The 15,685-nt window shown below is 57.3% G+C and overlaps 5 protein-coding genes across 5 annotated transcripts; 1 reads left to right on the top strand and 4 right to left on the bottom strand.

The window, feature by feature from the left end:
* Positions 1-4,552: 4,552 nt before the first annotated feature.
* SLS55_009832 (uncharacterized protein) lies at positions 4,553-7,042 on the bottom strand (the record flags this gene model as incomplete). Its single annotated transcript, XM_066781226.1, has 1 exon — positions 4,553-7,042. One exon carries the CDS (start codon positions 7,040-7,042, stop codon positions 4,553-4,555), a length of 2,490 nt encoding a protein of 829 aa, XP_066628228.1.
* Positions 7,043-8,993: 1,951 nt separating this feature from the next.
* Positions 8,994-10,468, top strand: SLS55_009831 (uncharacterized protein; the record flags this gene model as incomplete). The annotated part of the gene is made up of 2 exons (XM_066781225.1): positions 8,994-10,298; positions 10,322-10,468. The coding sequence occupies 2 exons, from the start codon at positions 8,994-8,996 to the stop codon at positions 10,466-10,468; spliced, it is 1,452 nt and encodes a 483-aa protein (XP_066628227.1).
* A 98-nt stretch (positions 10,469-10,566) lies between these two features.
* SLS55_009830 (uncharacterized protein) lies at positions 10,567-10,925 on the bottom strand (the record flags this gene model as incomplete). Its single annotated transcript, XM_066781224.1, has 2 exons — positions 10,567-10,820; positions 10,922-10,925. The coding sequence occupies 2 exons, from the start codon at positions 10,923-10,925 to the stop codon at positions 10,567-10,569; spliced, it is 258 nt and encodes an 85-aa protein (XP_066628226.1).
* A 1,246-nt stretch (positions 10,926-12,171) lies between these two features.
* On the bottom strand, positions 12,172-13,841 carry SLS55_009829 (uncharacterized protein; the record flags this gene model as incomplete). The annotated part of the gene is made up of 5 exons (XM_066781223.1): positions 12,172-12,432; positions 12,484-12,636; positions 12,693-13,258; positions 13,317-13,325; positions 13,721-13,841. The coding sequence occupies 5 exons, from the start codon at positions 13,839-13,841 to the stop codon at positions 12,172-12,174; spliced, it is 1,110 nt and encodes a 369-aa protein (XP_066628225.1).
* Positions 13,842-14,433: 592 nt separating this feature from the next.
* On the bottom strand, positions 14,434-15,332 carry SLS55_009828 (uncharacterized protein; the record flags this gene model as incomplete). The annotated part of the gene is made up of 2 exons (XM_066781222.1): positions 14,434-14,780; positions 14,837-15,332. 2 exons carry the CDS (start codon positions 15,330-15,332, stop codon positions 14,434-14,436), a joined length of 843 nt encoding a protein of 280 aa, XP_066628224.1.
* Positions 15,333-15,685: the final 353 nt, after the last annotated feature.

The raw sequence follows: 15,685 nt of genomic DNA, 5'->3' as shown, positions 1-15,685 counted from the left end.
TGTCCTCACCGCGCGCCGCGCCCGCGGCAACAACATCCACAACAACACATATATACCGACAACATTTCCCTTCTTCCCCCCGCTACACCGCGCCGACGACGACACGACGTACCACGAAGAAAGTGGCGTCGTCGCTCACCGGGCCCCCCACCCAACGACTCACTCGTTTCGCCATGTCGCTCTCGTCCCCGCCGCCGTCATCCTCCATCCTCCACCTCTACGCCGAACTCCTCCTGCACATCCGAACCGTCACCTTCTTCGCCTCGCTTCGCACCGACGACTGCACCACTACCACCACCACTCGTGCCGACCTCTCCGCCGACGGCGCGTCCGTCACGCTCACGCACGCAGGCGAGAGCGCGTCGTTGCGGCTGCCTGCTAGGGTTCAGGGCGTTAGTGGTGGTGGTGGTGGGGTGCTGTATGAGGGTCCGTCGGACAGGGCTGGAGAGGTGTCGTTGAGGCTGAGGGTGAGGGAGGGCGGTCCCGGTGGTGGTGCTGGTGGTGGGGAAAACGTCGTGCCGTGGGATGCGGGGAGGTTGGAGGAGGGGTGCGGGAGGGTGGGGTGTCGGGGCTGCGGGGAGGAGGTTGTCAAGGTGCGGCGAGCGGCTGAGGAGGAAGACCGTGATGGTGGTGGTGGCGGTGTCAAGAGGTGGATGGATCTGCCGAATGAGAATTGGGCGGAGATGATGGACTTTTGGCACTGCCACAAGCCGCATGAGCATCATCTGCCGGGCCACACGCACGATCAAATGCCGGACGACGACGTAGGTAAGGAAAAGGGTTATGCCGCGAGTAATCGGATCGTGGCGAAGAGGGGTGTGGGGTATGTGGATTTGACTTATCTGCTCCTTGCGGGGGAGGACTGTCCGGGCGTGCAGGTAAGATTGCGATCACACCCATATCCACTTTCAAGCAGGTTTGTTACGTCGTTGCGCACCTGGTTTCTTCATTCGGTCTACGTTGGGGTTGCTGCGGGTGACAAGAAGGAGGCCGTGCCAGAGTCTTGTGCTCACGTCAGTGGCGAGGTCTTCGATACAATCACCCAAAATCAATGCGAAGCATGCGGCGGGCTGGAACTGCATACCCCCTTTGCACCTCCGGGGCAATCGCTGCGGTTACTTTTCCGTCGTCCCACCGAATGCAATCATGGGTTTCAATCCCGCGCCCTGCTCATCTTCAAGACGCGGGATGATTAAGACATGATACATACATGCTCCGTCACTTGGAGCCACCTTAGTGCACACAACACGATCAATCCACTACCTCTTCTTCCTCCCATATCCTCACCATGTGACCTGCGAAACCGTCCCGCATACCAGATACTCTGACACTTTTTTCTTCGTGCTAGCCTTCAACACCTACTACCACATCATCGTCAAGCGACGCCACTGCCGAGCGCCGCCAATTGATCTGCTCGTCTTGCAAAGCCATCGTCGGCGTGACGGACCCCCGTGCTGAGGGCTGGCGCATCTGGAAATGGACCATCGCCGTCACGCCCAAGGGGGAAAAGACGACGACGACGACGACGACGACGACAAGCGCGCGGGCGTACAGCGTGCGCAAGTGGATCGCCGCACAGCTGCTTTACCTGATCGAGAACCAGGCGGTGCGCAAGTTCACAGTCGTGGTCGACTCGGATGGCATTTCCGAAGGAGCGGATGAAGAGGGTGAGGGTGGTCCTCTAGCAAGAGCGGCGGCACGGGATCCGATCATGGTATGTTAAAGCGCTGCGTTTCTTTCTTTTCTTCATCTCACTCTCGGAACCATGACTACTCTTCCGACTGTTGCTGATCTTTGGTTATAGATTTGGGTCTTCGCTCCCGACCTCTCCTTCTCCGCATCCATCGATCCTCCTCCTCCTTCTTCTTCATCCTCCTCCGCTACTGGCGAGAACGGCCGACACCACCACGATCCCACCCGCGCCATGAAGATTCTGTGGAAGCCTACTGCTATCGCTCCCGCCCGGAATGGCGAAGTTGCCTCGGTGGGACAGGCATTGGATAAGCAGAGCTTGTCGACGGAAGAGTTGAGCTTGCCGCCGTTGGCATTCGATGCTTTGAAAGAGGGGTTGAGGGAGAGCGGGGCGTTGTTGCCGGCGAGTGCAAGGACGTTCCAGGAGTGGAATGTTGGGTTGCTGGAGAGGTTTTCGGAGGATGAGGTGAGGTGAGGCGGATGGAGGAGAGGGGGAGAGAGGGACGGGTAATTGGGGGATTCGAGGAGTGGGAATGGTCGGCATGAAAGGTTGGAGCAGAAGCGAGGTGGCTTCAGTTGAGCGTCGAAGTAGATTTTTCACTGGTATATACCTACTCCTTCAAGCCCATCTTCCTGGCTGAAACCGCTAGAAATTCAACAGAAAGCCACAGAAACCTCAGACCGTGCTTTCCCCCGGTAAAGTGACAAAATCAAGGAGCTGGAGCAGATTCCCCAGAGACAACATTCCCACGCATACTTGGCTGATGGTTCATACAGCATTGTTTCGTAACCCTCTGCTCGTACTCACGCGACCCTTCGACCGCCTGGTGGACTTTGGTTTTGATTCCCGACAAGGTCAACCCGGGAGCTTCTCTCGGCCCTTCAACGACAGGCAGCGGCGGCGGTGCTGGCTTCCTCAGACACCCTCTGAGGCTCAACAACCTCTTCTTCATCGTCCCAACGATACCGCTGCTACTATCACTCTTCTTCACCCCCATCTCCTCAGCCCTTGGATCCCCCTCCCTCGCTTCACCCTTCCGATTCCGCGGCTCGACGACGGGTTGTTCAGACAGCCAGAACCGCCACCCGCGCCTCTTCTTCCCTCTCGTTTCGAACGACGATACCGAGGGCAGGGGAGGGGGATAGTCAGGAGGTGGCGGTGGTGGCGTCGATAAGAAGCGACGGTCCTGGAGGGTGAGGAGGTTGCTGCTTCCTCCTCCTCCCGTTCCTCCTCCTCCTCCTCCTCCTCCTCCTCCTCCTCCTCCTCCTCCTCCTCCTCCTCCTCCTCCTCGACGACTCGCGCGATGCTCACCACCACCCGTCCAGTCGACTTCCGTGAACGACGGCCGACTCTCGTCGTGGTCGTGGTCGTGGTGGTCGTCGTCGTCCTCCCTCCTCAGGATCGATGCCAACGATGCATAGTAACGTGCCGGAGGAGAGGAACGGACTGACGCCAGTGGTGGTGGTGGTTTTGGTAGGACCTTGTCGGTGGCGCCTTCTCCTCCTTGGGTGGTTTTTAGGGAGGAGTCGGGCTTTGGTGGCGGCGGTGGTGGTGTTCGTCGTAGTCGTAGTCGTAGTCGTTTTCGCTGCTGTCCGCGGACGACCGAGGTCCGCGGAGAGACGTTGGTGTCGTTGCTGCCGTTTCTGCTCTTGCCAGCACTACTACCGTTCTCACCACGCGGGGCAGTGGCGTATTGGTCCATTTTAGGGTGAGGTTGTTTGTGTTGTTTTGCGCATGCCAGCAATTTTCTTCGTCTTTGGGTAGATAGTAGAACTGGACACGCGACACAACGTTTTATACTGCTCCTCCGGTCCAAAATAACGGAATCGATTAGGCACTTTTTCCCTGTGTGCGCTGTGGCTCGCCACGACTACTGATTCCTCCCAAGTTTGGTGCATCTACGTCACCATCACCAAAGCGCGTTGAGGGCCGTTTTACTTGGTATTTCTCACCCATTCTGTTCAAGTGGTGTGTGTATGTGTGGTAAGAAGCCGAAATTTGAAAACCTGCACGCTCTAGATGAACAGACTCTTGCGTATCATGTTCAAGTAATCTTCCGGCTTGACTGAACCAAGGGGGCCATATTCCCTTACTGAATGACATATACGCTCATGCAGTGAAGTGATGACCATGCCCCGTGTCCCTATTAATCACGAAATAGTTGATCCAACACCAACCTACTCCATGTAGCACAAGTGAGTGACGCCTAAGTACACATCACAAAAGGAACTCAACGCATTGATCACCAGTCATGGTTGTGCACCAAGCATTTTCAAATGATGTGTATTTTGTGGAGTGACGTATGCATCCATCGTAACCCGTGTCCCTTTCAACCGTGGTACTAATCTATGCTACAAGTGGAATGGGCTCTAGAAGCCTCAACCCACGGGGCCCCATCAGAGGGGGCCGTGAAGAAGTTGGGAGTGTGCCCATTCTGGGGGAAAACCAATATTACCGCGCCTCAACTGGAAAAGCACATTCTGATCCAATCTGGTGTGGAGAGAGTGTGAAAGAGTAAAGCGTGCAAAAGCTGGCAAACAAAACTCGAGCCTTTTTTTTTTCTGGCGTTTTCGTTTCCCGTTCCCTGCTTCTGCTCTGGTTCCTACCAGGACCGGATCGAAATGGTATCCCATCCACATCCCACTGGATGCGGGGCTTCCCTTTGTGAAGCCACCTGACACCGTCAATCTATGGTGATCTCACTCACCACGTCGTATAAGAAATAACGAAATCGCTGAAAAAACGCTCATCAGAAGTTTGGAAGCCTCAACACGACCGTCAACTGCGGCGTGGAAGGAAAGGAAATAGAAGGAGAAATCTTATGCAAACATCGCAAACCACGGCGCGTGAGCCGATGGCTTACTGGAAGTCGTACGCAGCCATGTCGTTGAAGGTTTCAGGCTGGCAGAAGACGTTGTCGAACTGACCGCCGAAGTTCGACAGGTCCTGGAACCACTTGCTGCTGCCCTCGCCATTGCTGTTGGCCGAAGCATTGCCGATCGAGTCAAAGAGCGTGAAATCCCCAGATGGAAGGAAGTCATCGCCAAAGCCCTCGTCGATCATGTTGTTGTTATTGTTGGTGGTCATGGGGCTGAACAGAGTCAAGTCGGGCTGAGCGCCGGGAGACAAGTGTGTGCTGTTCGCCGAACCAAACCCGGTGAGGTTGAGGTTCTGGTTGTTCATCGACAACGGAGGGAAGTGATCAGCAAAGATGTTATCATCGGTGAGAGCGGGCGTTGGCTGCTGAACGCTGGGGTTGAAGCTGAAGTTTTGATCGAACATCAGGCTGTCCGCAGAGTGGTTGAAGTCCGTGTCAGGGGTGGTGATGGCCTCCTCAAAGGACGTGGGTTGCGCAGGCGAGTGCGAGGACGAGCCGGTCAACGAAGTGCCGGCCGTCGTGATGGACTCACGGCGCCAGTCCGGCTGGAAGTCGGTGTTCAGCAGCGGGAGGTTGCTGCTGTAATTGAAGTTGTTATCAAACTCAAATTCGCTCCCAATCGACGGGGGCATGGCGGGCGAGTTGTCAAACGGAGTCACAGGCGTGTTCATTTGGTGCATCGGACCCGAAGCAGGCGTGTTGATGAATGGAGTAAGAGGAGTAGAAGGAGTAAGAGAAGTGGAGCTGCCCGAGGGCTTCTTCACGCCCTTGCCGTTCGCCTTGGATCGGACGTAGGTCCAGCCGTGAGCCTTCTCCATGTGCTGCTTGCAGTTGGACTCGCGCTTGGAAGCGTAGGCGCACGGAGTGAACAGGCACTTGTACTGGGGCGGGGCCGTCGTGTGCTTGTCGTTCACGTGACGGTCGCGCTCCTTCTCAGTTGGCCAGCCAAGGTCGTGGTACTTGCACTTGGCCTCGGTGCACTTCCATGGCCGCGAGTGCGTCTTCTCGTGCTTGGTCAAGTCGCACGGACGCTTGAACTCCTTCTTGCAGTCGGCACACCTGTGCATGACGTCGCCGGGACGGTCAGACTTGCGCCTGCGAGCCATCGAACGGTGGACGCTGTCCTCGTCCTCGTCATCCTCATCCACATCCAACGGGCGCTTGAAAGTAGCGTTCAGTGCCGATCCCTCGGCCTCAGTGGCGATGGGGATCATCTTGCCGTTCCTCTCACGCACAAGCTCTGCGGGCTTGCCGTTGTGGCTCAGGCCACCCCTCAGGGTGACCTTTTCATCTCTGAAGGAATTCATTAGCTTTAGTTCGTTGAAGCCCCGGGATGTTCGGGGAACGTCTGGCTCCAAGGGTCCAACATACGGGTGATAGTCCATCTCGTCCAGCGCCTCTCCAGAGGCCTCCTTCTCCCGGGTGGCAGCCATGATGGCGGCGTAGCGGCGAATCTGCTCGACGAGATCGAGGAAGTAGTTGTTAGTGTAAGGGCGGTCAGTCGGCAGGCGCTGGTCGGCTTCGCAGAGGTAGCCGACGGTATTGGCGATAAAGGTGACGCTTGTTTCGCAGAATCGTTGATATTTGGCTGGCGAGACGGCGTATTCCTTTATGCAATGAAGCACATGAGCAAATGAACTGCAGAACGTATACTCATCTGAACTTACGGGAGCGAGGAAGATGAGGGTCTTCTCGAGATCGCGCAGGTTGGTGATCTCCTTGGCGCCAATGCGACGCGGGACGTCCTTGATGAGTGGGTGGAACTCCTTCAGGGCGGCCTCCTGAAGGATGGGCCTAACGATGCGCCTCTGAATGTGCTTGAAGGCGGATTCGCTCAGGCCGCGGACCTTTTCGGCGCTGACAGAGAGGCCCGAGTAGGACTTGGTCACTGCCGAGCGGGTGGTGGTAGCAGAGGAGCGCACCGAGCGACGGGCAGAGTGAGCGTCTTTATAGTCGTTAGTCGCGGTGGGTGAGGGGGTGAGGGCGGAAGGTGCAGTACCGTAAACGGAGCCGCTGACAGAGGAACCTAGACCGCTGTCGGAGGCGTGGTGGTGGTCAACCACTTCCAGCTTGGGCTTGGTGTCCAGCTCCATCATGTCGGGGTCAGCGACGGGAGCGTGGTTGTCCAGCATGAAGCTAGGGACAGGAAGGACCCTGCTGTCGGCCAAGATGCTGGCATCCGACGACGTCTTGCCGGCAATGACGTTGTCGAAGGAGGTGAGCAGGTCCGAGATCCTCTTCTCGCCGGCGTCGATGAGGATCTGCTCGAGGGCCTGCGGGTTGGTCTCGGAACGCCTGGGCATGGAGTAGCCGGGGGCAAGCGGGTCGACGAGGTCGCTGGAGACGTGCGTCGGCGAGTGGAAAGTACCTGACTTGCGCAGGTTGGAGGTGGTGAGAGAGGGAGGAGCCATGGCGGAGCCGGAGACCTTTTGAGGCCGACGGCGGGGGTGGATTTGGTTGGTCGAGTCCATGTTGGAGGAAGGTTTGCTCCTATGCGATGTCATTAGTCGCTGCTGCGGGCGGTGTTCCGGAGGGCCCTTTCGGTATGACTCACTGGAGGGAGGCTCTGGGAGGTGAATCACTTAGGACCGATCAGTTGACAACGGGAGGTCCAGATCGGGCCTAACGGCCTTAGTCGGCAAGCAGCGGGCAGTGCAGAAGGGAGCGGCAGCAGGATGGCAGGACGGTCCGGAGCGGGTCATCCAAGCAAGGCTGAGGTGGCAGGTGGTGGAGCGGGACTGCAGCGCTGGGGACCGGAGGGCAGACGGGTTGGTTGCGGGGGTGGCCAAAAAAAACTGAGGGCGGTCGGGCGAGGGAAGCCGGTGTCAGGGCGGTGCTTGGGCGGAGGGTGAGTATATGAAGAGGGCGAAGGGCGGCGAGATTGGCGTATGAGGGCGGGTCTGCAGGATACCCCGGAAGGGCGATGGGTCCAGCCAAGCAAAAGGCGGCGATGACGAGGCCGTGCGACAAGCGGAAACAACGGTTGCGGCACAGAGCAAACAGCGCGGTCGGGCGAGGGCGAGGGAGGGCGTAGGTTTTGGTGCTGGCTGGCGGCGGAGGTGACTGACGTTCAGCGGAGCGTTTAGGCAACAGCGCGAGCTACGCACCCGCGCTAGGCCGGATGAGGGGCGCGCGCTGATGTGCGGCAAGGCTGTGCTGCGGGCCACGGACGAGCGCGAGCGGCCGAAGCGCGAGGTGCTGGGCAGGGCGGGTCCCCGGGCGCGGATTGGCCACGGGCAGCGTCACGAGCAGCGGCGAGGGCTCGCTGCTGCCCGCCTTTTGAGCCGCATGGGCGGGTGCCCGCGTCGCCGTCGCTGCGGATGGCGTCGGTGAGGGCCAGCCCTGGGTTGCGGCCCCCACACACGCCAGCGACCGGTCGACGGGCACTCGTCTTCGATCTCGCTTTCGCTGTCCGTTTCTAATCACCGCGCATCTCCACTCTCCGCACGATCAAGCTTCTGCTCGCAACCAATACGCCATGTGGCACGGGCGGCCGGCGCCAGCCAGCCAGACGCGAGCATCCGCGGCGGCGTGTTGGTTCCTGGGATGGCCTGATGCGACGAGTCTGCCCTGTGAGTCAGCCTTGCAAAGGATCAAACACACAGCCAGCGTGCACCGCCCGGGTGAAATCATACTGCCGCACCGCGTTCACCGTAGCTTCTGCGCGCGCACCCCGTGCTCCGGGAGCTCCCCGCCGCAGCGGCAGTGCTGCGGGTCGCTTGCTGCTCAATCTCGCAGACCCTGATGGATCATTGGCCAATGCGCCCAACATTTGCCGAGATAGGCAAATCCTCTGGCGCTGGCAACTTCCGGCCTGCCCGCCGAGCCCTAGTCCGTGTCCGGTCGCAGAGGAACACCAAGCTCTCTCTCGCGCACTATAAGACAACGCGTGTCCTCACAACGCGCGCCCTTCTGGTCCATTTCTTGCTGCCTGAGGGCCGCGTCGCGTCCTCGTCCGCCGCTGGCGTGCTCTCCGCGCGTATGCCAACCCCGCCATGGCCACGATTTATTCTGCTGCCTGACCCCGCCAAGAGGAATGCGCAATTTACCATGGGGACATATGAAAGTCCCCGAGACTGATGACCACATCCATCTGCTTTAGGTAGCTTGTCGATAACCACTACGCTATGCCCGTCCATTTTGTTGGTATGATGCTGGACCCTTTCTCAATGGAAAACGGTACTGTACCAGTCTTTTGACCACACGTTTTTATTTTTATTTTTTTATCTCTGCAAAGTGAACGCCGCCTTTTCGTCTCCTCCACCATGATTCTTCACAATGACTAAGGCGCACGCTCGAACCCACCGTCTCCGCCGGGTGCTTCGTGGCCTGCGGCTGCTGACGGGTTGTATCCCAAGCCGCCACAAGCCCCGCCCTTGCAGCGATGCGCCCACCAGTCCCATGTTACTCCACCATCTCCCCATGGACATTGTACTCATCATCGGAGAGTGGCTGGATGACGCAGCCCTCCGCAACCTCCGAGCCGTCTCTCGAGATTTCGACCATGCCATGTACAGCCTATTCGTGCGCTCCTGCGTCGCCAAACTCCGTTCGAATCCCGAGATAACAATCGGGATGCCGTCGTCAACGTCGTTTTCCCAGGCAGAAGCGATATCAGGAATCCCAGCTATCGCTGACGCCATCTCGGCCGTGCATATTCGCGTCTGCATCCCGTCATCCCACGAAACCGCCCCCTTTGACCCCCAAGCTTCCGAAGCCTATGACAAGAATTACAACATTCTCCGTCGCTATACGGCGGCTGCGAACAAGCAAGAACCCCCCGCAGCACCGAATGCTTGCACCCAGCTTCTGGGGAGTTTGGCCAACCTCCGCAAGATTCGGGTCGAGTTGCTCGACGTTCCGCCTCCTGCGCGCGGCGATCCCAGCGATTTGGACCGGGAAGATGCCAAATCAGCATCTGAATACACCGAGAGGCTCTTCTCCGACGCCCTTGCTGCTGTCTCAACCGTCGCCGAGCATCTCCAGTTCCTCCAAGTTGACAACGATGCGACGATTTCCCCCGGAATCCTCGCCACTGGCAACACAAACATTTGGAGGAAGCACATGAACGGAGCCATGGCAAATCTCACTGCACTGACGTTGGTCCTGCCCAGCTGGGGGTTGAGCACCGCTTCTTTCGAGAGCAGTGAAGACCTCCACGGCGCAGTCATCATATCCCAACTCCTGCGGGCAGCGCCGAACCTCGAGGAGCTCAACCTATCCGGGACATGCTACGCTTGCCTTGACCCGCCAGTCATGTCTGCCATTGAGACGGAAATGCGGCCTGGGGCACTGAGAGTCCTGACCCTCGCTCATTTCGTCACCACCTCGGGAACACTTGAGCGCATCTTCGCAGCGCAGAGCCCATCACTCAGAACACTGAAGCTCCGGGAGGGAGCCTTGATTGTAGGCAACTGGGAGACGGTTCTCTACAACCTCCCCGACAGAATTCACCTGCACGAATCACAAATTTCCTCCCTTTTCAACCTGTATGCGGCCAGTTTCGGCTGCATCGGCTTCTCTCAAGACCCTTGGCTCCAATACGCAGAACGCGTGTGTGAAGAGTGCTGCAAGGCCACGGAGGAGGAACTCTTGTGCCGCGACGCATTCCTGAACTCAGCAATGACGTGCTCAGAGTGTCCTGGGAACCCATACCATGCAGAATTCGTCCCCGTGGGGTTTTTCAAGAAATTCAGAGTAAGGTCACTCATGGCAGCCATCATTGCAGTAAGTGCTGACTCTTTACGCAGGCGCCAAGCTACGCCATCCAAGAATACGCATCCAACGTTTTCCAGCTCCACTCGGAATCCGCCACGTTCCGAGCCAAGCAGAAAGCCGCCTTCGAGGAGGGTCGTCTGAAGACAGCAACTGATCGCCTGCAGACGCTCTCCCAGTAACACCACTTGTAGTCTTTTGATCAGAACAAGTAGATTCCGTATCCACCAAAACTTTTGCTTCCCACTTCGTCCAGTGCACAAACGAGACGTGAAACCCCTCACTGCTTCTCCCCCCAGTACTGCTCAAGCATCGCCCTGACCGTCAGGGGCTTGATCTCGGGAAACCTCGCGTTCAGCACCGGCGGGATGGCGCAGATGGCTTCGTCCGTCGTGAACTGCTCGAAAATGGCCATGAAGCGCTGGTACGCCGGCTTCGGGAAGAGTTCGTAACTCGCGGCGTGGCCCGGCAGCTCCGTGATCTCGCCGCGTTTCAGCTTCTCCACGTCGTCGTACACGACCTTGAACTTGATGCCTGCAATACACACACCCGCGAATATGTCAGCTGCCGCAACAGTCAGTCCTCAACCTCACAGCAATAACTCACCCCTCACCTCCTCCGCCAAGCCCACAAACTCATTCCACGTCACCACATCCCCCGCCAAGCAGGCCTCCTCCCTCCCCCACACCTCGTCCCCCCCGACATCCACCGCCTCCACCACAAACCTCGCCACATCCCCCGTCCACGTAAACGCCACCCTCTTCCCCCCATCCCCCGGCACCGCCGCAACCCCCGCCCCAACATCGACCCCAAAACAATTCGGCCTCGTCAACCCCCCTTCCCTCCCCATATAATAATCCAAGAACACCCCACAAAAAAACGCCGTCCACGCCAGTCTCCCTTCCCTCCTCGCCTCCCGCAGCGCGTCGATAGCAGCGAAGTACCCGTCCAGCATCGGCAGGTCAGCGCAGGCGGACAAAGGGTACCGGACCGCCCACGCGCTGGGGGCGAAGCGGGCGGTTGTGGGGGAGGCGGCGGCGGCACGGATGAGGTTGAGTTGCGCGGTGGAGAGCGCGGTGCCGTGGTAGCCGAGGGTGCTGATGATGGTGTGGATTGAGGAGGCTGTGAGGGTGTGGGTGAGGGAGGGGATGGAGGTGTAGTCGACGACGAGGGTGGTGGTGGTGGTGGTGGTGGTGGCGGGGGCTGGTTCGGCGAGGGGCTAAACGGGGCGTGGTGTGAGTGAGTAGTGGACGGAGGTTGCGGGGGGTTTGCTGATGTCTCTCTCTCTCTCTCTCTGTATGTGTGTGGAGAGAGAGAGAGAGGGGATGGGGAGTTGCAACGAACCTTGCGGGAGAGGATGAAGACGCGGTGGTGGGGGGCGTATTTTTGTAGCGCATCGACGATAATGCGGCCGAGGTCGCCTGTGCCGCCGGCGATTGCTACGTTGACCATGTTGGAGGTTCGTTGCGGGGAGCGGGAGGTGGTGGTTGAAGTTGGTTGGACCTTGGGAGAATGGCTTCCTCTGGAGAGACTGTGTGTCTTTAAGAGGCGCTATACGAGCTGACCTTTCGCCTCCCGCGGACACCGTGGAGGATGGTCATACATCGAATTTCCAAATGCGGGTAGACTGAAAGTCGGTGCGGAGCAATGATGGCGTGAATGAGCAGCATACATTCGGCCGAGGGGGAACTTCGGTCAATGGAGTAACCAATGGAGCTGCAGCTTGAGCGGACGATTTCCCCCATGTTGCTCCAAAGAAGGTATGCAGAAGAAGCCATGTCCATCTGCGGACGAATTATTGTCCAGATCGGACAGAATAGAATCCAGTAGTACCCGTCTGTCCATCTTTTGTCCTTCGTTGCACAGGCCGGAGTGAATGTCGACATCACGTCGGTCGTTTCATACGTGACAGAGCACTCTTCATTTGCCCGAGTGCGGAGTGGGTCTCCAGCACATTCATCTCTTGATCGTGATATGCTGTGACATGGTCCTGCGCTCTTTCGTCTTCTCTCTCGTTTCGGCTGTTGACCCACATCATCCACACTGCCCAAAGCGCCAGGACAACCACGGTCAGGGGGATGGAGATGGCTAGGTAGATCCAGAACTGGCCCGGCTTGTAGTCGACCACATCCATTCCAAACACAGTCTACCCCGGTGTGAGTAGATATACATGGACGGTCACACCGCCATGACTTACCGCGATAAAGGTTCCGGGTAGGAAGACAGTAGTCAGCACGGCGATTGTCTTCATGGACGAGCTATCGCGTTTGGATGCGCTGGCCAGCCGCCGAGAATCCCGGGCCATGGCAAGATTCAGCTTGCTGTCGCGCTGTCCGAGAAGAGTGTACATCTGTCGTGCAAGTCTGAGCATTGCTTTCATGCGAAGTATGACCCGAGTGAACTTACGCCGCTAATCTGCACCTCGACTCGTTTCTGGAGTGCGCTGAAGCTTGCCGCGACACTGGAGTTGGATTGCCGCAGGTACTCGACTAGGTATTCCAAGTCCAACGACTGCCGTGTCATGCGGTCCTGGCTCGCCGTATTCACCATTTGTTGATTGACTAGGCCGATGCTGGCAGCGATCGTGTCCATGAAGTTCTTATCCAGCATCTCTGTGTCGGCTTTGTGGTTCGTGATCATCGTGAGATGCTCCAGGGTTTGGCGCATGGCGCTTTCTGTTTGGTTCAAGAAAGTCTCGTCTGTCGTCCAGTTCCGACGCAGGCCAATTTTCCGTTCGATGTCCAAAGTCGTTTGGTTGTCTTGTTCTCTCAAGTATATAAGCCTGTCTGTTTCCTGTGCCAGGATAACCAGGGGAACAAGCATCGGATGACAGGCGTACGCTTGGAATCTGAAGCAGCTGTCGATCAGGGCATCCAGTCTCGAAGCTTCTGCAAACACAACTCCTCTGACGGTGTTGGTCTTGACGCAGTACGACAAAGATGCCGCGTGCGAAAGTTGCCGCAGCACCCATGCTGTTATGATGGGAGTTAGCAGGCCGCTGGCTTGGTTCCGGTACCACAACACACTTACACAAACTACCTTCGGAAGCCAATTGTGATTTGCAACAGACCAAAAGTCTATTCCCGGTCGAACATGCTTGGAGTACGGTCGTCAACAGGTTAAATTCTTTGAACAGTACGTCGCAGGTAGCTTCAGAGAAGGGCCACTTCAGGTCGTCCCACAGCCTTAGCGAGGTAGGTGCAACACTGTTTAAGAGTTAGTAGGCTGCATTGCGCAAAGTACTTGAACTGCCTACAGAAGACGAAGTCCTCCAACACTGTCAGACGAGCGCCGGCGATGACCCTCCTGTGCTGCTGTAAGTAAAATGTAGACCTCTTGATTGCTCGATACACCTGGAATGAGAAGAAAAAGACAACGTTTCACCCTTACATTCTGTTTCACCCAATCTTCGATCTCGCCTGGTTGCAGCGTACCCGCATAGCTCAAAGCATCTCCATCTGCGTTCTGCCAGAGTTCAACGAACTTGCAAGGCCCGGGTACAAATTTGCGCTTGTCCTTCAGGGACTTCTCGATCCACGGGTCCGGGGGCATCATGACGCTCTAAGCGTGGAGCTGGTGAACGGAATAGCTTCAGAGTAAAGTGCTACTGTCCATGTTGGAGGAAGCAAAGGTGAAAGCGTTGGCAAAGGCTGGCGGGGGGGCTTGTGACGTATTATACGACTGAGAAAGCGGCGCAAGTAAGCCACAGCTGCAAGAATTATGTGCAGCCTCTCCCGGGGCTTGGGGGCTGGAAAAAGCAACGGGGTAGCTCGTTCGAGCATGGTTTCGGTAAGCCGATCGGCGGGTGGCTGGCATGAAACTCAGCCTGACCGACACTTCGTCACTGCGAGCCATGGGGATGCACAAACGTCGGAAAACTGCGAGGAAAGGCAGAGCGCATCTGTAGGTATGATATTCAAGGTCCGGCTCGACGCAGAGCGCTTACGCATAGAGGAACGTAGGGCATCAGCAAGTAGCGTGGGAATCTGGCCCGTGCGCGTAGGATTCAGCTGAGGTTCCGGCAGGGTTGATTGGGTTGCAGCAGTGCCGTTTCATTGGAAGGAGGATATATGCGCGACCATTCAACTCCAAAATGCTTCGAATCGACGAAACAAAAATATACAAGTTGGAGACCCCCGCCCTCAAATCATGCCCAAAGCTCCGAGTCGGACTCAGCCTTCTTCTCAGCCTTCTTCTCAGCCATCCGGTGCTCCGCCTTCTTCCACAGGCGCCTGAAGACGATGACGCCCCAGATCTGAGCGGCGCTGAAGACGACGTGGAGGATCGGGGTGGCGACCTTGAACGCGATTGTCCACTTGTGCCACAGGCTGCCGAAGAGCCACATGACAACCGCCGTCTCAATGGTGGTGCTTACGAGCTCCGTGAAGGCACAAGCTTTGAACACCTTGACCTGAAAGCGGTAGTTGTTGGGGTATACGCGATACATAATCATGGTGAGGTGTGGCCAGAACTCTGCAACGATGTCGAAAGCACCTATGAAAAAGCATTAGTCGGGAACCATCGTTTTCCGGAAGCACGACAAGACCTACCCCATACAAAACAAAGTATGAATTCAATCCTAGCGTCCTCTTCGTGGCTCGGGTCCATGCTAATGATGACGGCAGTCTGCCCGATGACCATCGCTCCAATGTGATGAAGGGCGCTGACAACCGAGATGCTGGTCCGGTAGAAGAGCTCGAACACGTACATGCCGATGAAGATCTGTGAGCACACGACCATCATGTCGCCCATGGTGACGATGCTGCCCCGCGACATGGGCGTGTGTAGCGAGGAGTGGCCAGAGGCGACCGAGATGAGGGGGTATATGGCTGTCGCCATGAGCACGATCTTGATGGACCCGGCAATATGATGGTTGACGAAGCCTCGGCGATCATAGTCGCTCATTTCCGTGTACGTTTTGCCGTAGACTTTCCTGAGGAGGAACCTCTCGAAAACATAAAAACGAACCAGGAATATAACGACGAGGCAGATGAGGAGGATTAGGCCACTGTAAGGAACGAGCCTCGACACGATGTTATTCTCCATTTTGACCACATCTGGTGAATGAAGGGACCTTGGGGCCGAGCTGAAAGCCATGGTCGTGGTTGTGGATGTTGCCTGTGGGAAACCTGAAATGATTGTAATGCGGTTGAGTAAACGAGAGGAAAGGGCGGTTGTGTGCTGCAGTGAAGCATGAGGACGCTTGTTTGCAAGGGCCTGCAGCTTAAGTACCTGGATTCACGAGATGTAGCTGTGCATCGTGAATAGAAACGCTAAAGGCAGGTGGAAGGCGGCCAGAACAATCTGGTACAGAATGGTCCAACAGTACAGAATGGTCCAACGGCACAGCAGGCCAAGACACTACCACGGGGCAGCCCTGGCCAGCTATTTTCCAGATC

This window comes from Diplodia seriata (assembly GCF_021436955.1).
Source record: "Diplodia seriata strain FDS-637 chromosome Unknown scaffold_11, whole genome shotgun sequence".
Classification (NCBI taxonomy): domain Eukaryota; kingdom Fungi; phylum Ascomycota; class Dothideomycetes; order Botryosphaeriales; family Botryosphaeriaceae; genus Diplodia; species Diplodia seriata.
This window is presented reverse-complemented; position numbering and strand designations above follow the sequence as displayed.